Source organism: Eumetopias jubatus, unplaced genomic scaffold (assembly GCF_037043125.1).
Source record: "Eumetopias jubatus isolate StellerSeaLion01/CBP00866 unplaced genomic scaffold, mEumJub1_p1.0 scaffold_3, whole genome shotgun sequence".
NCBI lineage: Eukaryota > Metazoa > Chordata > Mammalia > Carnivora > Otariidae > Eumetopias > Eumetopias jubatus.
In genome coordinates this window covers 36,500,218-36,523,019 of record NW_028274809.1, presented here as the reverse complement: position 1 = coordinate 36,523,019, position 22,802 = coordinate 36,500,218, and the positions used below count along the sequence as shown (strand labels likewise).

At 37.8% G+C, this 22,802-nt stretch overlaps 1 protein-coding gene across 1 annotated transcript in view; it reads right to left on the bottom strand.

Moving 5' to 3' along the window:
• Positions 1-22,802, bottom strand: part of SATB2 (SATB homeobox 2) — a 185,229-nt gene that overhangs the window by 68,987 nt on the left and 93,440 nt on the right. The window contains exon 7 of the mRNA XM_028122827.2: positions 4,588-5,060. Coding sequence (XP_027978628.1) covers positions 4,588-5,060 — 473 coding nt within the window. The remainder of the gene's footprint in view (positions 1-4,587; positions 5,061-22,802) is intronic.

Here is a 22,802-nt window from a genome sequence, read left to right as displayed (position 1 = left end):
AAGTGATGATGCTCAGAATATATTTTATGTAAGGTCATAATGATGAAAACAGGCTTCTATCATCCTGATGGCACAGACAGGATATGATGCTCTGCTATACCCTGCATCTAGAACTACATTAATCTCGTGCCCAGGCTGAAGATTTGATATTCTAGCATTGCATGATCTCAAGGCACATTGATTAACATAAAAATGTATTAAAAGCAAGTTCTTGGAAATATAGCTCTATTCCCTCAATTGTGTTATTTTATATCACCAAATGATATACTTACAGTGGCAATGGATCAGATATACAAAGTAATTAATAGTTTCTCTTTGGAGAAGTGGCATTTTCAAATGCTATTTATTATGAATTTGAGTTCTTCATCGGGAAGTTTTAAACATGACAAACTAAGCTGATGCTTTTTTTTTTTTTTTTAGTTTTAACTTCATTTATGAATGTTATACGTCTGGGTTTTGTTCTATACACATTCTCTCTCTCTGTCTCTCTAATTACTAGATGCTATTGGTCCAATCATCAAGCACAAAACCAGGAACATGAACTATAGGGTGACAAATCAAGTTGCTTTTTATTGAATTTGATAATAAATGAATAATAGAGATCATGAACTATTTCTAGAAAATATTCAGTGGAGGTGCCCTGGGTGATTTAGTCAGTTAAGCATCTGCCTTCAGCTCAGGTCATGATCTTGGGGTCCTGGAATCAAGCCCCTCATCGGGCTCCCTGTTCAGCAGGGAGTCTGCGTCTCCCTCTCCCTCCACCCCTCCTGCTCATGCATGAATGTGCATGCTCTCTCTCTCCGTCTCAAATAAATAAATAAATAAAATCTTAAAAAAAAAGAATATATTCAGTGGACTAAAGATATATTACATATCAGTAAAGCACTAAAGATATATTACATATATCAGTAAAGCAACTAAGTACAAGATTGATATTGGCCTTAGGTACCCATCTAAAATAAGAGGTTCTGATCCTGTTTGCTTTGGGGGGGAAAAAAAAGTTGAGATTCTTTTCTATCTAAAGATTAACCATTCATTTATGTTATTATCTATAAAGTTAATTTTTGTTTATTATAGCTGGCAAATCATTATATCACCCATAAATGTCTGATTCCACTCAAAAAGGCCTAACATTTGGAAAATCCATGGTTGGTTTCATGGGGCATAGTACACCATATTTTCCATTTAATGATTCTGCTGGTGAAACCCAGCTGTCCAACCTTGCTGTTAGTGACTACAGTACATACAGCAAAAACAATCTGCCTGCTGACCTCTGGCTTAAGTTCAAACTAAGTCATTCTGTCAATACCATCTACCTTGATTAGGTTGGGCTTTATACACAACAGGTTATGATCCCAGAGGGATGAAAAGCTTTCCCAAATTAAAAGCAGAATTTTAAAAGGAAATACTCATACATTCCTATGCAGTTTCCATTTGATATCCTCAAGGCTGGCCCATGAACTCAAACTCCTGTTGATTGAAAGTGAATGTTCCTTTCTGGGTATAGCCATCTTACAAATTTAATGGCAGGAGGAAAATAATAAAATGTGTTCCATGCTTCAATTAGACCTTTTATAACTTGGCACTTCAGCGATGGCAATGCCAAAGAAAAATCATTAATCCATGAAGACAGACAAAAAGGATTGTGTGGGAGAAGACAGACCGCCAAGATCCTAGGGCCCTGGCTGGCAGAGCACGCCCTCACACCAGCATGGTCTGTCTTCTGTCTAGTCTCTCTGCGAGTCTGAGGCTTCATGCTATTTGGATAAAATGTATACTGTATTTGATTCTAAAATCCAACCATGCTTTCAATTTTATCCTTAGCCAAAGGAACTGTATATATAACCAGGCAATAAAATGTTGGCCAGCTATGAAACGCCTATTCACGCGCATGAATGACAGGTGAAAGGACACACACACCTGCAAAATAAAGACTGAAAGACGCATCCTTCCACTTTGTATTTAGCAACAAATATGCAACAGACATGCTCAAAAGGACCGGCGTTTTTCATAACCCTAGTTCAGATAACTGTGGACACACAAATGCTGCTTGATTACTCTGAGTCAAAAAAAAGAAGCCATAGAGTGATATCCGGAACATGTGCAGACCTCTGTGAACCTCCAAACTCATTTTTAAATGATGTCAAGTGAGTCTGTCAATAATAGAATGTATAAATTAGCTAAGAGTCAAGGGAGCAAAAGATTTCCCCCTCTTGGTCTCCTGCCATACCTAATCTGTCAGCACTAAACCTCAAACAACCCCACTGTGCTTCTTCCCTGCTCCACTCCCCTGGTTCCAGCATTCCTGGAGACTGTTAACAAACCACAGTGCATGGTTCCATCACTAGGTCATGCCTGTTAATTTCAGCTGAGATCCCAAACTACTTCAAAATTCCTTCTATCTCAGATTGAAGCCCTATCACATTCAAACTGTCAACACACTTCTGGCCTCCTTTTCAACACCAAATTCTGGAAAGAGTAATTTGCAGCCCCTGCTTCTGCATCCTCAACATTTAGCCACTCCTTAACTCCTAAATTCTGGCTCCTGCCTTCTCCACTCTAATGAAATTCTACTCTAAGTTCGCCATAGGTCTCTTCCAACCAATCACCAAATTTCATGCCATGGTTCAAGCCTCTCACTCCCAGATGTCTTAGTTTTGTACACATGGACAAGTCTCCTGGAAATTCTGCTCATGTTGCTGTACTCTCACTACAACCTCCCTACCCTTCCATCTCCACCTGCGTCCATCTCTACTGGAATTTCTTCTCTTTTCCTGGTGACAGTAGTGGTGACGGTTTTTCCTCCTCCTTCTCCCAACTCTTTAAATCCCAGGCTCTGGCAATAAATTTCTAATCTCTTCCTCTAGCCCTGAAAACTCTTTTTAGCACCAAATTCACATTTTCAATGACTTTTGCCTACCTTCATTTAAGAAATCTGCCAGCACTTCAGAGTCAAAATAGCCTAATCCAAAATAATCACTCTAAGCTTATTCCAACCATCTCTTTCAATGTTCTCCTTGATACTCTAAGTGATTACAGATTTATTCTCAGCCACAAGGCTCAAACCTTGGCATTATGATGGTTACACTTTCTGTCAACTTTACTTCCACAGTGCTTCCTGACTCTGGACTCTACTCCACAACCACCAGCCTAGTTCAAAACTTCTATACATTTCAGCTACACTTAGCTGCTTTCTAAATGATATTCCTACCCTCTTGCCATCATGACTGGGGGGGAAAGATCTTCCTAAGATCCAATTCTGATTATTGGATCACAGCATATTCCTACATAAGACCTTCAGTGGTTTCCAGTGCCTATTAAAGTTCAAAGTTCCTAGCATGGCCCTAAGACCTTTTTTGATCTGTTTCCGCCTTTTAAGTTTTATTATCTAGCTTTGCTATCAACTACCAACTATTCCCACACTTGCCTGACTCAGCACTTTTCTCGTTAATTCCTGTAGCCAAAAATACCCTTCTTCTCCATCTTTGCCTGTTAAATTCTATTTATCCTTCAAGGTCTAACTTTCCAGCAACTTAATACTCATGTCAGGTGTTTACATATGAGCTGGCGCCCATGATCTTTTTCATCTTTGCATTTGCACAGAGCTTAGCTTCCTGCCTTGCATTTAGTAGGGTAGCCAAACTTAAACCTACTCCTCTTAACGACACTATATTCATCTTAGTGTAATTATTCTTTATGCCCAGCTCTTCATGGAGCTACAACCCACTACAACCATGGTTATTCTCCTACACTATTCATATTACTTCTCATTTTACTTTCATTATCTGAATACTTTTTTTTTTCTTTTACTACCACGTCATTAGCTCCTTGAGATTAGCACTTCTGTTTTCTTGTTACTCATATAAAGACTAAATCAGTGGTTCTCAAGGTATGGTTCCTAGGCCAGCAGCAACAGAATCACCTGGGACCTTGTTACAAATGCACATTTCTAGGTCCCACCCCAGACTATGGAAAAAGAAACACTGAGATGAGGGCCTCAGTAAAGCAAGATATACATAAATAAACTGTTTATCTTTTTATCATTTAGTATTGCATGTAATTCCCCCAAAACATTAAAAAATATGAGAAAATTATCCATTACCATTTTATCAATATCTTAAATCTAACTTGTATATTTTGAAAGGTTTTTAAAAAAAATTATAGAAATCATGACATCAGTGATACTCTTTTTATGAAGTTCAAAAACAAGGTAAATAAAAGATTACATATGCATAAAGTTTTAGAGCTAGTTTTTAAAAAACAAGTGAATAACCACAAAATTCAAGATCAGGGTTATACCTGGGGAAAAGCAGATGGAAAAGATGAGGGAAGAGAGGAGCACACAGGCTCAAGTCACTGGTAACATTCTGGATCCTGAGTTCACAGATGTTCATTACCTTACTGAAATTAATTAATTATGGCCATATATGGATCAATGCTGACAGTATTTCCCGAACTAAGGATTATTAGTTAATCCTGAGTGCTCTGGGATCCATAAAAATTTTTTAAAGGGATAAAAAGTACGTCACAATTCTGTCCTTAGTATTAGTCTTAACCACCAATTACCATGTTCAATGCTAATCATACCTGTGTGCGGTTGAATGCCACTCTTGCAAAGACAGCTTGGGACACACTGGCCCTCTTCAGCTCATCTCTGACTTGCTGGTAGATATCTGGAGAGACTTCTACGGAAGAGTTGGTTGGCTCTGGCTTAACTGCTCTGGGAATGGGCGGATGGTTCAGGAACTGCTGGTTGATGGCTTGAGGATGCTGGTGAGCCAGGAGCCGGCTAACAGCAATCTGTTGGTTTATCAGATGGGCCATGGCTATTTGTTGCCTAACAAGTTGTGGACTGAGCTGGGGAGAAAGAAGACCAGGGCTCATGATAGGCTGTAACGCGGGCACTTGGTTTCGGATTGGAGTACTGTGGTGGATTTGGCTATGAGGAGACTGTTCGTTGGTTTTCCCCAAGGATGCCAGCTGGTTCATATTTGGTAAATGCATTGGACGCTGACCCAGAACACAATAGTCTGAAAGGTTTTCTCGTTCCACTCTTTCCACTGTTAAGAGATAACAATGATAATTCATCATTATTTTCACTGGTATAATTTATTGCTAATATATGTAGTACTGAATTATCATATTTCTGGTATACTAATGACGTAAGTTTTTTTTCATACAAAACTGGAAGCCCCAGAGTAAAAGTGAGCTATCCCTCCCTGCAAAATGTTACAATAATAGATTTTTTCATAGGTGATATGAAAGTAATAATACTTACCACTTCATTTTTCTTAAATTCTTAAAAGTAGGCATTTCATTGAATAACCAAGACAAAAACCACTAAACATGATAAATTCTAAATCCTCTCATATTCCCAAGCTCTCTCATCTCCCTCATCACCAGCCGTTCTCATCTTCTGTAGTTTGTGGTTAATGGTGTAGTTCATGGATATCAGGAAATGACAAGGACAACATCTCCTGCCAAATTAACTGCTACCTCCTAATAAAAATCTCACACAATAAGTATTATACAACTATGGGAACATTCATAGAAAATGTGTACCATGTAGTATAACCTTTTATCTTGTTATCACTTATCTTTGTTATAGGAATATTTCTTTAAGAAATGGATATGTTAATAATTGTTGATATGCACTAGGATAAGAAAAAAATCTCACAATATTAATAACATTGCCTTGACTTTCCATTATATAAGATGCTCCCCTGCCCCCCCACTGGATATCTACCTTACTACATTTTATTGCACTTTACTAGTAGTAAAGATTTAAGGAATAACCTGGAAAGGCAGAAGAAAAAGGAAGTATCATATACGTTCAAACATCAGGCAGATTTTTTTCCTCCCCCAAGAACATTTCCCAGGAAAGAGCAAATCACCTCAGAGTCAAATTCTTTTTTTTTTAAGATTTTATTTATTTATTTCAAAGAGAGAGAGCAAGCATGAGTGGGGAGTGAGGGGCAGAGGAAGAAGCAGACTCCCTGCTGAGCATGGAGCTGATGTAGGCCTCGATCCCAGGATCCTGGGATCATGACCAGAGCTGACGGTAGATGCTTAACCAACAGAGATACCCAGGTGCCCCTCATAGTCAAATTCTTATCTAAATCTCAGTATCACATTATTATGTAAAACAAAGGTTGGTTTGGAGAAAACATGAGGCTGAAATAACCTCCATTATTCCTAGTTTTAAACTCTTACAAATGTAATTTAACAAAATCTGGTATTTTTAAAAATATTTATTTGAGAGAGAGAGAGAAAGAGTGGGAGGGGTAGTGGCGGAGGGATAGGGAGAAAGGGAATCTTAAGCAGACTCTGAGCTAAGTGCAGAGCCCAACGATGGATGCTGGGCTCCATCTAACGACCCTGAGCTGAAATCAAGGGTCGGACGCTTAACCAATTGAGCCACCCTGGTGCCGCCCCAACAAAATATGTTCTTTAGAGCAAAAATTCCAAACAGATTCTGTAATTATTTCTTAAAATTGCAAATGCTGGATATGATCATGTAAAAGCCTATTAAGATAACTTTAAAGAACAAGAGATCAAAAGTAGTCACCTAGAGGACAAATTTTTAAAAATAACTGTCCCACTATTATGCAACTGATGTGTAGCTTGGCATAATGTTTACAATGGCAGAATCATATTTACATCAAAAAGCCTGAAGTCTCAAAAAAAACTTAAGCAGAAATGGCGTGTCCTAGAAAACTGGATAAGTGATTCCAAACACAGGGTTTTGTAATGACAGAGACACAAGTGCTGAATCACATGTGAAGAATTTAAATAAAATCAGTCAATGAACTTTAAAAAGTAGAGAAAAATAGTATTTCTAATTAATATTTTATGTAATATGTGATTTTAAAATACATATGTGGAAGTTAATTGTTAATTAAAATGCAAGTAAATATTTCACCATTTTATCCATATGTCTTAGGGTTTTACATATTCAAAACTTCTCATTGGGAAAATAAACATTAGTATCTTGGGATCACCTTATATTCAGACATACATAGTATTTATTCCTGCTTTGCTTAAAAAACCAAAATGAATGCTTAACTTTCCTATGAACCCCCAAATAAGTAAAGTTTACCTCAGACTTCTTTAAAGGCTCAATTTCTAACTTAATCCTTTCAATGTAATTCATTTAGTCGTATTAACCTTTCCTTCACAAGGTTCAAGGAGAACAAATTATTTTAACCTTATCCTCTAAATGCAAATGTTCTTCAGTCATTGTATTAATTAAACTTTAAGGCACACAATCTTAAAATCAAACCAAGCAAATGGTTGAGAGCCTTCAAAAGGTAATGTAACACAGTTTCCATATGACAGGAATTACTATTATGATCCCCTCACTGAATGCAGTAGAGGAGCTGCGCACTGTGTCTGGAATAAAGTTGTACTTTATAGATAGAAATAGTTGGCACTTACTAGACACTTGGTTCACTTTGGTTTAATTCCTTTTTAACTCAGTCAAAATAAAGGCAAATTCAAATATTAAATTATGGGGCACCTGGGTGGCTTAGTCGTTAAGCATCTGCCTTCGGCTCAGGTCATGATCCCAGGGTCCTGGGATCGAGCCCCACATCGGGCTCCCTGCTCCGCGGGAAGCCTGCTTCTCCCTCTCCCACTCCCCCCTGCTTGTGTTCCCTCTCTCGCTCTCTTTCTGTGTCAAATAAATAAATAAAATCTTAAAAAGAAAATAAAAACAAAAAAAACCCCAAATATTAAATTATGTTTTCAAGTACTTAAGAAGTAAAATTTTATCCATTTCTTTTTCTACTTAAAAAAAAATACAGAACCATCCATTAATAGCATGCATTCTTTGATTAAAAGCTAATTTTCCAAAATTTGGGTATTTTCATTCTTCAGTGGTTTAACTACACTTTCTTGAAATATATCTAAATAGGAGCGCCTGGGTGGCTCAGTCGTTAAGCATCTGACTTCGGCTCAGGTCATGATCTCAGGGTCCCGGGATCAAGCCCCACATCAGGCTTCCTGCTTAGCAGGGAGTCTTGCTTCCCTCTGCCCCTCCCCCACACTTGTGCTCTCTCCCTCTCTCTCTCTCAAATAAATAAATAAAATCTTTTAAAAAAATAAAGAAAAGAAATGTATCTAAATCACATCATTAATAAAAAACTCTATTCACAGATGTAGTCATAATTATGCACACAATTAAGCATTAACGTCAGAGCTGCAAAAAACTTATATGAATTGGTGCAATAAGAATTAGAATAATGTCACTCCATTTCTTTAAGATTATACATAGTATGTCCTTTTTCTTACAAGTTCTCAGATCCTTATAAATTCATATACTTAAAAAAGGGGACTGGGGAAGTGTCCTTAAGGACACGCCGTAACACCAGGAAGTACTAACTCCTCAGAAAACCATACTGAAGCAATTGCAAAGGCAAATGTGTGAACTTCCAGGTAGAGAACAAAAGGCAGAGAAGCCAGCTGGAGAGGTACTAGGGGGAGTAAGAGAAAGCCTCCCAGTCCAAAGGAAGCAGCTGCTACCTTGCCTTGGCCAGTTTTGTCTTTCTTGTCATTTCTTCAGATGTTTTTTCAAGAAAATGCAAAATCTGGATTATTACATGCTAGTGCCTATTTTTCAAGTATTGGCAACTAACTCCATTTGCAAAACACAACAAATGCCAAACAAAGTATATCTGAAAACCGGATACTGCCTATAGGCTACCTATAAGACTAAAGACTAAAGACCCCTTAAGTTGTTAAAATATTCAACAGCACTTTTAAAGATGGTAAGGAAGACCTTATCCAGGACCATTGCAATAGGTACAGGGACCCCCGCAATGGGATTTTATGGGTGGGGGAGAGAGACTGGACTCAACTCAGCATAAACACATGGGAATTTATAGCTAAGAATCAGGGTGGGGGTCAGTAGATACAAAATTACTAAGAGGAAACATCAGGAGTAAGGGGGGGTCTGGCTAAACTGACCTAACAGGATTCTTTGCTGAAGACAGGCCAGGGTGATCAGACATCACTCGGGGGATGGTGGAAGATGAGGAACCCGATCAGATACCGAGGGGTGTCAGATATGGGGGGGTTTCAGGTTACACTGACTTAGCAGGGTTCTTGCCAAAACTGGATTTTACAAAGAAGTACACAGATGTAACATGGAAAAAATTTAGAAGCCTGACTAAAAAGTTTGGTCAAATGAAGAATCTCTGTCACTGTTTTTCAGTGTCTGACAATTTTACCAATAAAAGCCAAGTTTTTTACTTCCTAAGGCTGAAGAAAGAAAGAAAGAAAGAAAAATCACACATCCTGTCTAAAAATCAAACGCTCATCAACAGGCTGCCTCTCCACTGACCAAAGCAGTGTATGGTTTCAGTAACATTTTGTACAGATTTTGCCAAACTTGAAAACCTTTTTCATTTTTTTTCTGCTACCACTCTCATAAAAGTAACAGAATAGTATTTTAGCCTCTAAAGTCACAGCAGGTGAAAGACAAATGCTTTAAAAAAAACTCAGAGGAGCATCACAGTGTACTAGACTCCATCTGAAAATTGAGCTTGCACATTCATTATTTCTTTCCCTTCTCTCCTTCCTTCCTTCCTCCCTCCCTCTCTCCCTTCTTTCCTTCCTCCCTCCCTCTCTACCTCGCTTTCTTTTTAAATCTATTTGGAAGTAATCACAATGCCTGAAACGTAGACCTAACAGCAGTGCCTGATTTTGTGTTTTGCTTTTTCCCTCTAATGGAAGACATAATATCAAGTCTGTCTTAAACTAAACCAAGTCCAGGGGTGCCTGGGTGGCTCAGTCGTTAAGCGTCTGCCTTCAGCTCAGGTCATGATCCCACGGTCCTGGGATCGAGCCCCGCATCGGGCTCCTTGCTGGGCGGGAAGCCTGCTTCTCCCTCTCCCATTCCCCCTGCTTGTGTTCCCTCTCTCACTGTCTCTCTCTCTGTCAAATAAATGAAATCTTTACAAACAAAACAAAAAAAACTAAACCAAGTCCAAAGACAACACCTTGGCTCTGAAGGTCCATCTTATCTCTGCAATATTCAGCCATGAAAAAGAAATCCTGAAAAAAGTGAAGGATAAATGGTAGTCCTGCCTCTGATGATGAAAGCCATGTTCACATTCACAACCAAAAACATTCTCAATAAAGCCAAGATGCTTACTTATTAAAGAGACATAAAAACACAACTACTTCCAGGGCTTTGAATCAGAGCTGCAATTCACTTCACAACGAATTTGGTTCCACTGTTGCTGAAGTCCTGATGGGGGTGGGGTTGCGAAGTGTCTGGGAAGGAATGATGTCTCCAGCTTCAGGTTGAGTCTCCAAATGGGGCGTGGCTTGAGGAACTGTCAAGGCAAGTGGGGCTGAAATATTTCTATGCCTCATAGCTGAGAGGCTTTCTGTAGCTCTCCTGGCCTCTGGAAAAGGGTCTCAGTCCAGGGGCCTTGCAGGTGAACAGTTGAGATCTGGAGTCTGCTCAGGTTTCTGAGAAACTCAGAGTTCCAGGGTATCTTACAGATTCCTCTGAGCTTTCTGGGAATGAATGAAAACTTCAGGAAATGGGAAACCATCATCTAACCACTCTCTGAGCTTCTGGGATTCTATTTAACTCCGAAGTAGGAGAGGCCTTTGTAGCCCTGCATTAGAATTGCAGGAGCTTCTAGAGCCTTCCCAAGTTCACAGAGTTGATGTTCTAACCAAAAGCACCCTATGACCATTAGCTATTAGTGGCCATGATTGCTGGTTACAGCTGGTTGTTCATAGACTAGAAAGTCACACTCCTCCCCAGGGATGAATCTGTATTACAATTAAAAGATCTTTGGTGCAAAAATCTCATTTTATTTAAGCAATTTTACAGTACATCCAGGAAGTCAAGTATTTATCTTAATTATCACAAATCCCTGATATATTCTTATATTTTAAGTACTTTGTACATTTCAGTCTGTGCTATGTCAGAGATATTCAGAGTATAGTCCTTGAACCATCAAAATCCTATCACCTGGAAGACTGTTAGAAATACAAATTCATGGGCTCCAAATCAGAATCTCTTAGAGTTCTTATGTACACTAAGATTCCAACGATTCTTATGCACACTAAAGTTTGAGCATCAACATCTATATCATCTTTGTTTTTATTGATTGTCTTTTGAAATTCTACCAGATAGCTACCAGGTAATTTGTATGCACACTAAAGTTTGAGAATCACTGTGCTATGTTGTCTTTGCTTTCACCTTGTTGTCTTTTTTTTTTTTTTAAGATTTTATTTATTTATTTATTTTAGAGAGAGGGTGTGTGTGTGTAAGCATGGGGCACTCCTTATATGTTGTTGTCTTTTGAGACTATACCAGAAACTCATTAACTGTCAAGTCTGTTGTCCGTTCTTCTCTCTAATCTTACTTAACATTCACTATATTATACATGTATAAGCATTTTTAAAAATTTACGTGATAAATCTTTAGTTTTTGTTGATGGTCACATTATATTGGAGAAGCGCTGACTGGACCTGGTATTAGAAAGAAGCTGTACTCAAATCTGCATTTTACCTCTTATTAGCTATGGGGCCTCCTTGAGCAAGTTGGAGAGTCTCTGGCCCTCAGTCTTGCCGTAGGGAAAATATTATTATCTCAGAATTGTAGGAGTAAAGTTTAGATGATTAGTATCTATGTGAAAGATCTTTGTCAAAGCACTATTGTAAATTTCAGAAAATATCTGTATAATTATGATTAACAGATTAGGCTTCCCATTTCAAAACTTCCTGATTAAGACACTCTGACAAACGTCTGCTGTTCCTCAAAGGTCACCTAAAGAACTGCAATCTTTTCTTTTTTTCAAGTAACTATGCCATGTTACATCATATCACTTTTAAAAATAAATCCTATACTTTAAAAGAACTCACTATCAGTATAGAGTCACATGCTTCACAGCACACAAAGGACTATGTTGCTATTCAGTTTCTCCAAATGAGGCTTGATAGTTCATATTCTGACCTTCAAATTAGGATGCAGAATAGATGAGAAATAAAATGATGTAATCTCACAACTTTTGAAATTACATTTATAGAAATGTTACACAAATACAGCTTTAAGTTTCAAAAGTTAGTATGAATAAAAATGAAAAAAAAAACCTTAAGGAATAAAATACGCTTTAAGTGTATACATAGTACATTTACATCAACCAAAAGAAAGAAGGAAAATATCCTATGTTATTTTTTTTTTTAAGGCAAATGTTCAATGTCTTATTTTTATTTCCAGGGGAAATGAGTAGGCATTGAAATGTCCACACTTAAAAAAAAAAAACAAAAACATAATTTTTCCTCTTTAGTTCAGTGCTTTTCTCAGTTGGATTTCATTGTTTTTATTATGTCTATTTGCTGTAGATGCCATGTAAAGTAAACCTACTAAAATTTCAATACTCAAAATATACTCCAATGACTAAATGCCCCAAAATACACCTGCTGAGGAGAATTTAAGAGCAAAAGGAGAAGTGTCTGACTGGCACACATCAGATGCCTGCCAATCACAATAGATGGCATAGGATAGGTAGAAAGAACAAACAGGCATGTTTAGGGCCTGGGTTCTAACTTCCTGGGTGATTTGGGGATTACCTGTAAAATAGGGAGGATTATCTGTAAAGTGGTTTTAAAGCAACCTTCCAGGTTACTTACCTAATAGTATCTTAAAGAGTATTACTGCTAGAATTTTCAGAAACAATTCCCTTTCTCAGAATATCTGCTTCTGCTTCTTGACTCTTCGGGGCGAATTTAAGACTCCCCTAAGATATCTCTCTTTGCAAAACTCCCCATTGCAACAAGAGTAATAGTAGTTTATACAGTGACATTCGCTGTAGATGTAGTACTGCTCTCGCAGGTTTATCTGGCCGATACCACTTAAAAGACTGATAAAATTTCCAGAACCATGAACCTAGTGTTTTAATGCAAACCTTAACACAGTTGCTTTTGGGAAATAACCCCGGGGGGTCTGTCCATACTTAGAAAGCTGTGGAAAGCAATGAATTGGGTAAAAAGCTTTGCAATGAGAAATTTCTGGAATTTCTGGCCTATGGATTTTTCCTAAAACCATTAAGATGCTTATGCAAATGTAAACGGATTAGCATGAATGAGTGCTAATGGATTCCTTAATAAGATAACACTCTAGTATTCCCTAGAACATCTCCTGGAAACCCTGGATAGAAGAATATAAGCAGGAGGGGGAGTGGGATGGGGATGATGGCAGAATTTCTGTGTGACTCCTTCAACTCAAAAAGTACTCTGGAAGTGATTCTACGAAGGCACGACACAGGTTTGCCTCTGGCACTCTTGGTAGAAAGTTGCCAATCAAATTGGTAATTTCGAATTGGTACCCAAACCTTGGAGTATAGATGAAAGATATTCCTGAGTATATCACTGCCTTGGATTTTCAAACCTCCATCCCAAGTTCCTTGCTCCCCAACCCTTAGGCCCAAAAACTTGGAGCCCAACTTTAAAGACGATGATCCCATCTAATACCAGAGAGGTCAGATAATGTGTTCAAGGTCAAATAGCTGTCCAAATGTAGATAAATATTTAGGAATATTCAAAATGATTAGGGCTGCCGGCACAGAAGCCTCATAAGCATAATAACAAAACCACATGACGAGTAAAAACTAGTTTTTCTCTTTCTCTGCATTACTCAAAGTTAACTTCTCAGGGCCTACATACATCACAAATATTTCTTAATGAATTTCTTTAGAGAAAAATACGTAATTATAAGTGCAGAAATTCTCATAACTGTCTTGCTCATATACCTCTTTTAAAACACACTGGCATTTCCGGTAACATGAAGCCCAACCGTCAATACAATAGTTGAGGCACTGAGCTAAACCCTGCACATATCATTGTCATTGAACTCTCACAGTAGTATGACAGAGATATTATTTATGGCCACTTTACTGAAGAAGCTGAAGCCCAGAAAAAATAATATCACATACCTATTGAAGGAAGAGTCACATTCGAACCTACATCTTTAGGACCTTAAAGCCTTTGTTCCACCGATTATGCTAAAAAACCCAACTAGGGGTATGTGGTTGTTATTAATATTAGGATTTGAGTCAGGACTAATCCACTTTCCTACAGAAAATTCCTGCTTTCTATTTTACGTGCATGCACGCATGCATGAGGCATGTATACCCAACAGTGACATGAGGAGGAAGGATGGGTTGTCTGAATGATGAGGGCACAACCTGATGCCTCCACCGTATGCCTTGTAAACCTTTCTGATGTGATCGATTGAAAAAGCTGGTCAGTTCTACAAAGTGAAGAAATCACTGATTCCTCAACCATGGAATTAGCTAATCGCTAAAACAGGATTATTCACATTTGTTTATTGTTTTAATTCCTACGATAAGTATTTATTAATCAACTACTATGTGCCAGAAACGATGCCAGCCCCTGGAGATACAGTACCGAGTAGCATTAATTTCAAATACTCCACTCTGATTTGCTTCAGACAATTTAACTCTTTGCTACATACACATAGATAGGCCTGTACCACCTGCCTACAATTTAAAATGCATTTCTATTTGATGATAAAACATAGTTCCTTTCATCCAATTCTGTTGATTATTAGCAATTTATTCTAGTCATGTATAATAAAATTCACACTCGTTTCTTTTATTTTTCTTGCAGCCAAAAAAGCTTTGCTCCAAAATGAGTGTCATCAACATGGACTCCCACCTGACTGATTAAAGACATGAATCACACAACTGAAAGCGTTGACAGGTAACTCTTTATAAATTCTGTAAATATGAAGTGTTCCTTTGAAACATGTAAACAAGAAATAAAAAGGGGTATGTACACTCACATAAGAAGGTAATAACATAAATTCCTATATGATTGAACTATATGAAATTGGCAATACATAATTTTAATCTACAAAAATGGCAATTTCATATGCTTCAACCTGATATTTATCTTGACTCTTCTCTCTGAACTGGGTTACATATTATCACTAAACAACCATACTGTCCACCCAAACTCCTTCACTGAGTTAAATTCTTTTTCAAAGAATCATAACCCTAACTTCCCTGACAAACCGTAACAGCATCCCATATGTTAATACTGAATATGCCCAATCACTGAAAAGATTTCTGATTTATTCTGTCCTAGACAATAACTGAGGTACAACGTCAATTTGTACCAGAGTTACAAAATCCATTTTCTGTTAACGCAGACAGACATGATTTGAGAGCTAAAGCTAATATTCCATATATATCAAATATAAATCCCACAGCATTAAAACAGAAAAAAAAAAACTATTACCAGAAGAACTCACTAAATATAATTAAAGAAAAATATTAGGAGTCTGAAAGGGCTGAAGGGCAAACGGAAAAAAAAAAAAAAAACAAAAAGCTAAGTCTTTTAGGACTACGAAAGTTAAAGATTTGTTTTTCTCTAAATTTGTTAAAGAGAATCTGTCTCTGGGTTGAGAACTTGCTTGCAAAGTCTCTGCCTAGAGCAAGATATTCAGAGCCAACTTGTTAACTCCTAATAAAACAAGGCTTGGAAGGAAAATGCTTCCAGCCCCATAAGCGAAGTGTACCAGCCGGCACTGTGATAATACCATATGACTGGTTTTCTTAGATGTATTTTCCCCTTATTATCAACTTCCTTTTTCCATCATATAAGATCCACAAAAACATATATATCTACCATAAAGCACTTAAAGCTGGACACCTCTGTGCTTTGGCAAAAAAAAGCTCATAGGACCTATTATGTTCCACGGAAAAAGTGAGCCTTATCCACCTTTACCCTTCCTGTAATCTCAACCCTCCCCAACTGAACACTACTGTCCCTTTTGATTTCAAGCAACGCTTTATCGTGGTTTGATAACATTGACCATTTCAAGCATTCCTGTAACTTTCTGTACAGGTTAAAGCAAGTTATATCTAATAATATCTTTATTTTTATCCCTTATTTTAATCTGAAGCTATAATTTCAGAGGTGAGTTCAGCACAATAGAAAAAAACAGCATTTCAGAAACTTAACATTATTGTTGAGGAGCATTCTACCTTTGCCAGTTGGCATTCTATGTGTATTAATTCTTTAATTCAACCTATTAAAGAGAAGTTAATCAAAGAAAAAATAAACCCATAATTCATTCTTTTCCACTAGCCTTTCTCTCTGGTTTTACAGGACTCAAATGTTTCAGGCCATTATTTCAAGGAAAATACTCAATAAACTAGCTGGAAAAACCTCAAAGGGATGCTTTCCGTAGGCTACATACATGGTCCCTAATTTTTACTTAACAAAGGTGTTACTGTCTCTTTCAGTGGAATTGATTATTGCTAAATCTTTAACTCAATAATTAATAGAAAAAAAGAATAAATTTTAACCCATTACTAATTTGTTAAGGACATTTGTAATATGAATTAAACAGGCAAAGACTGTCTTTTTTCTCTCAATTGAGATATTGGATAGCAAATAAGATTAGTCACAATATCATATGTGCAAAAATAAAACTGTTTTAAATGCATATGTTCAAATAAGTTCGTATATTAAATCCAATTCTATTACTATTTACTAAAATAAGTCCCTACAATGTTCAAAGTCCTATGTTCACAAGAGTCTGAGGAGGGTACGAAATGGATGTGTCCCTAAGATGTTCTTTCAAAAAACTTACAGTCTAGTAGGGGGATTATTTAAAAGTAAGTCAAGGAGTGCCAAGGTGGCTCAGCTGGTTAAGCATCCGGCTCTTGGTCTCAGGTCAGGTCATGATCTCAGGGTTGTGGGATGGAGCCCAGTGTCAGGCTCTGCACTCAGCGGTGAGTCTGCTTGAGATTCTCCCTCTCCTTCTGCTCCTCCTTCCCCCGCCCCCCGAATGCACACACTCTCTCTCTCAAATAAATCTTAAAAAACAAGTGAGAGTCAAAATTATTTTAGAACATGGAACTTAGGAAGGTGACAGCTTGAAAGGCCCAATGTTAGAACTCATAGCCTGACTTATATTCTATATGAGTCTAGAGTCATCTATTCCCTTGGGAGTTCAGGATTCCTAAATCAGATCATCTCAAATTCCTGCAAACAGTGAAATGAAGGCCTATCATCAGTCAAGTAAATAACTAGTTAAACAATGTCTAGCATACAGAGCACTTGTACTTAGCTTTGAGCACCTTGTGAATTTAAGTGCTTTTCCTCTTTTAACTTTGTAAATCATCCAAGGAAAAATAAATAATTTGTATTTAATTGATCAAGAAAGCAAGAGAATTCTCTTGACTCTAACCCACGGATTTTCCCAAAATAAGATGATGTCACCACAATCATACCATATTTTTAATAAGCTGGACACTTTGTGGTCTACATACAGAAACTCATTTCACTGTAGAGTCTTCATCAGGCACCACAAGATCTATCTCTGTTTTTGAGTTTCTAATTTTGTTTCCGGGCAGGACAAATGGAAATCTGAAACTTTGAGAACTCTAAAGCACACTGTAAGAAAAAGCCAAGACTTGAAGAGACCTGAACCACTACAAACCCCTGACTATGTCACCTCCTTCAGCTCCCCATTCTCCCACTGTTGCCCAAAAATGGCTGGCCCGGAATCTGTTGCAGGTGTGCTCCTCACCAATCCCCATCCTAGCCATTCTCTCTTGTACTGCTAGATACGCACAACAGCGACCCAGGGTATGAGGTGCCTCATTCTTTACACTTCCCTCCATCTCCAAAACCTGTCTCCTTGCCCACCTTCTTTCCTTTCCTTCGGGTTCTAAAGACAACATGGCTATTTCTCTTTCCTTCAAAGGCAAAGCATCATCTGTGCCTCAGATCCCATCCTTCCCCTGTTTGTCAGCTCCTGTTTATCACCCTTCCTCCTCTCCAGAGCCTTTGCCTCCACTGGCTCCATCCTCTTTCTCCGGAGCACTGAGGACAGGGTGGGGAGTGCGTGTTAAACTTAATCCTAATGCTGTAGGCAGCTGCTTTTATATCCTTTCCTGACTAAGCCAGTACCGGCTATCCTCATTTCCATGCCACCTTCCCTTCTTAGATGCATATATGTTCCCTTTGTTGTCACACTATGAAGAAATAGCTCCCTCCAATGTCATTATGGTCCCCTTTTTGCCAAAGCTAAGAACCTCCAAATACCTCTTCTTCTCCTCCTCCTGGCTCCCTTGATAGCATTTCTCCACTAGGAACCCATCTTGCCTTGGCTTCCACGAAACCTCACTTTCTTCCTAATCATATCTTCTTAACCCATGGCTCCTTTCCCCTCAAAGCTTCTAATCCCCTCCTGTTCTCATTCTCTTTTTTAGAGAATGCTCTTTTGGTGGATTTTAACTATTATGTCAAAAACATTGGCTCCAAAATTACTTCTCTAGTCCTGTCCCATTGGTCAGCTGGTTCCACATTTTGAATGGCCCAATGGATATCTCTACTTAGTTCACCAAATTTCAATGAAGTATAAGCGACAGATCAATTTATATTGTCCTATTTCTGTCAAAACCATAGTCACTTAAGCTCAAAACCTTGAATTCTACTTTGATTTCTTTTTCTCTCTCCCACACACATATGGCATTGGTCACTTCTCTCTTTCTCACTGCTGCCACCAAAAGCCAAGGCCTCACTTTTCTATCTTTACTTGTATAGATGGAGGCAATAGATTCTATTTTGCCTACTTCCTCCCAGGTGCACATACTGCCCTTAACCCCCCACCTGCCTCCTCTTCTGCCATACACACTCACCCCCACATATAGTTTTAGTGGACTTCCAAAGAAATTTATTTTTTAAACCACCACTTTCATCATATCAACTCCCTTGCTGAAAAATTTTTACTGATTCTCAATATGCCTCAACCAAACTCCCAGAGTTCCCCCAGGGGAAGGAACCAATCTTATCTTTCATCATTGTAACACAAATGTTACCCACAGTCAGATCCCCCCAAAAATCTCAGCTCATTTACCAATTTTTTTTTAAAGATTTTATTTATTCATCTGAGACACAGAGATACAGAGAGAGAGAGAGAGAGAGAGAGAGCATGAGCAGGGAGAGAGGCAGGTGAGGGAGAAGCAGGCTCCTTGCTGAGCCAGGAGCCCGATGTGGGACTCGATCCCAGGACCCTGGGATCATGACCTGAGCCGAAGGCAGATGCTTAACCATCTGAGCCACCCAGGCGCCCCTCATTTACCAATGTTTGATGCTATCATCAACCCCTCAGGTAGCCATGCTCTATCTTTTCCTTTTCACCAATTGAAATGTTAGGCATTCTGGGCATCACATGATAGTATTGTGATAAAGCTACTGTCATTCTAGACATAGTGGACAACCACCCATATTTTCTAAACATTCATGCTCTTTTGCACCTCTGCATCTATACCGATGAACTTGGTAGTTGCCTGAAGTGTTCTTCCTTCTCTTTCTCTCCTTGCAAAACTCTACTGTCCTTAAGGCATAACTCATGGGCTGCTTTTCAAATTACCCTCCGCTCCAACCTAACACTTATCAGGTAAAACTTATGGACCATTCTCTGTGCTACCATAACACAAGCGGTATTTTCTCCAGATGGAGGGCTGCCTCCCCTGCTAGGCTGACAGCAACCCAACTAGCGGCAGGAACCACATCTTACGCATTTCTGGATGTTTCTCCCTGCTTTTAGCACTGAAAATGGCCTGTAGTAGAAGCCCTGACTAAACATTTGTTTAATTAAAATGAGTTCTGTAACTGTGACTGTAATTATCTTGCAAGGAGGGACTATGTAATGTTCCCCCACTTAGAATCCTTCCAGGTATATAAAGTTGACACTCAAACTAACTTTATAGATGCCGGTTTTTTGAAACCAAGAACTGTGTCTTAAACTTCTTTCAAATAATAAGTATGTAAGATAGATGAATGGATGGCTAGATAAGTAAGGAAAAAGAAATTTTTCCCTTTCCATCCTTTTTAAACATCTGTTTAAAATGGCATCATAAATAGTATAAATACAGCAGATTGCAAGTTTGTTTCTTTTAATCTACGATCCATATTGTTGACAAATGACTGTTTTACATTTTAACATTTATGCCCATTTACAAATAAACAAAGTTCAGGCCAAAGAAGCCAGAATGAGCTTCTTAAGATCCAAGCAAGGAACTGGCCCATACCTGAGCTTAGGGTCCGTGACATTTCCCACATACCATTCTTCTACTTGCCGACACTACCAATAAGCTTCCAGTCGGAGGGCCAAACAGGCTAAAGTGATTGATGAATGCACATCAGCGATTGTAACAGTAAAAAAGCACAAGGCTCTTCCAAATGTTGGAAAAGCAGTAAGATGGAAAGTGGCTGGTTGTGGAAGTGGTGTTTCTATTTCCATAAACACTTATATAAAATTTATGTAAGTTCAAGGGTTTATATACAAGCCAAGGATTTGATGTTGGCATTACTTTAAGCAAGATACAATACAGGCAGAGGGACAAACTTCCTTGCTGAACACCTTCATTTAGATCCAAAGCTGGAAGAAAATTTCTCTCACGACTCAGAAAAATTAGGTAGACAAAAGTAAGTTGCTTTTACCTCATCAGAGCTAAACAACAGCAGAGGGAGAAGTACCGGCAGTTGATTAAAGGCATTGTCCTGACCACCGATACCACCATGGCTAAGCAGGGGCTGCCTCATGGAACCAGGTCAGGGGACACTGATTTCTCTATTCAACTCTGAGGCACCACTTTGTAAATGACACAATCATTTCTGGGTACAAGAGGTGCTTTAAATGTGGTAACATTATATCATTTCAGCTATAATGATCATAATTACTTATTTCTTTTAATCACAACCCACTTAACCACTTTAGTACAGAGGACTAGTTCAAGGAGTTTAATTTTCATTCAACATCTAATCTTTGTGTTTACTGAAACCCTTCACGGGCTTTGTTTACTGTCTGCTTGCTGGCCTGGACGTTTGATCTTGCAAGACTAGATCAGACAGGGTCAGATAAAATACTGATTACTAGAATAAACCAGGCTTGGAAAAGTAACACTGGTTTTTTAAAATCCTCATTTCTTCCAGCTTTTTAATATTTTGCAAAATAAGTTCAAATAAATAAAATTAAGACAACTAACAGTCAGGGGGTTCTTGAGCAATGACTGAGAAAAGAAAAGTGATGAGGATAATTTTGCTTTCTGGCCAAAATATGGGGTTTGGTTAGGTCCATTCATTCTAGTGGTATTATTTTATGACACAAATAATTTTACAATATCCACTAGTATTTGTGTGAACTTGCAATGACCCCTTAATTCTTGTGACATATTAAATAGCTGAGATTGACCTGACCAAAGATGACACTTCATTTTGCTTTTGGTGTCAGATGAAAAACACTTTAGATATAACATTATTTTAACTCATTAATTTTTAATTAGGAAGCATTTAAAATATATGAGTCCTTCTTTGTTAAGGCACTTTTTTATTCTTAGAAGATGCCCTGCAGAAGTAGATTGCCATAGAGCATAATTTCTGATGGTACTGCATATATAATTGCCACTTAGTTTCATAAAAATGATGAGGCAAGTTTACATCTACACAGCTAATAGAAAAGAGTTAGGTTAAAAAAATAAGTGTTTCATTAAAATTTGCAGAACTTATGAAAGAAAAATTGATGGGATAAAGTCCACATAATTCCAAATATTCTTAAAAATAACTTTGTAGCAGCATGAACATTTCCAGGTCCCTGTGGATTATCCTTGTGTCCAACATTAAAACTCCTACACATTAAACAACTGTTAATATTTGTCTTTTGTTCCCCTGCTTTTACACAGTATGTACATTTTTTTTTCCTTATACTTGGGAGCTTATGAGCTCTACGCTGTAAAATCTAGGCCAGAAGCAATTACAGTACTAGATGAACAGTAATAAAAAATGCTGTCTAAACCAACCTACTACCCTATCTACCCACTTCATTTTATTCAATATCAAAAATTCCTGGGAAGCAGGTTCATAATTCTGGATGTTAAAAGCAGAGTATGCCAACTCTCTCTCCCCACCCATCCTGAATTAACACTAATGTTAACTCAAATATGTCTGTGTCAACCATGATTGTCTTTGAAATTAAAGAAAAAAGGTAAACAGAATGTACTTTGCTGTGATCACCGGGGAAAATAAAGTTAACATGCTAAGCCAAACTAACTTAGGACATTTTAAAGAAAAAGTGTAAATAGTTTAGCTATAATAACAACAAATTCAAAAAATGCACATTAAAATGTTTACTTCAAAATTCAGACAATTCCATTTGTATATAGTTTTTACATCTGTTTTTAATGATATCAAATTATTGATTGTTCATTTTTCTCATATTTATTTAAGCATTAACTACAGAATTTGCAATCTGATCCTTTTTTTTAATTCTCCCAGTAGACTTTATTTTTGCCAGGTTTTAGTCATATTTACTTTGATCTTTCAGAGTATATAATTATTTTACTGTTTATTTATTTCTATGAGAAGAGAAAAAAATTTTGACCGAGGAGATCTATATGTGGCAATTTGTAACAGAATCACATAGCTTATGTTAGGAAATCATGGTTTTGATTAAGAAGCAACCATTTAGTTCCCACTGTTTTATTAAAACAGACATTAGCAGATAATAGGAAACATATTTAACAATGTAGCTGCATTTAGTTTGGGACATTAGTAAGTTCGCATGAGATTTTCTTCTATACATTATATCAGCAGGATACATGTAAATTGGTAATTTGGGGGTGGAAACGGGGTGGGTAGGGGGGCAAGGAAGGACACGGAACTCTGGCTTCCAGGTTCTCAGGAAGAGCCCTAAGGTAGAATTCTGCTTTTGCTACTACTCATTTCCAGATTTGAAA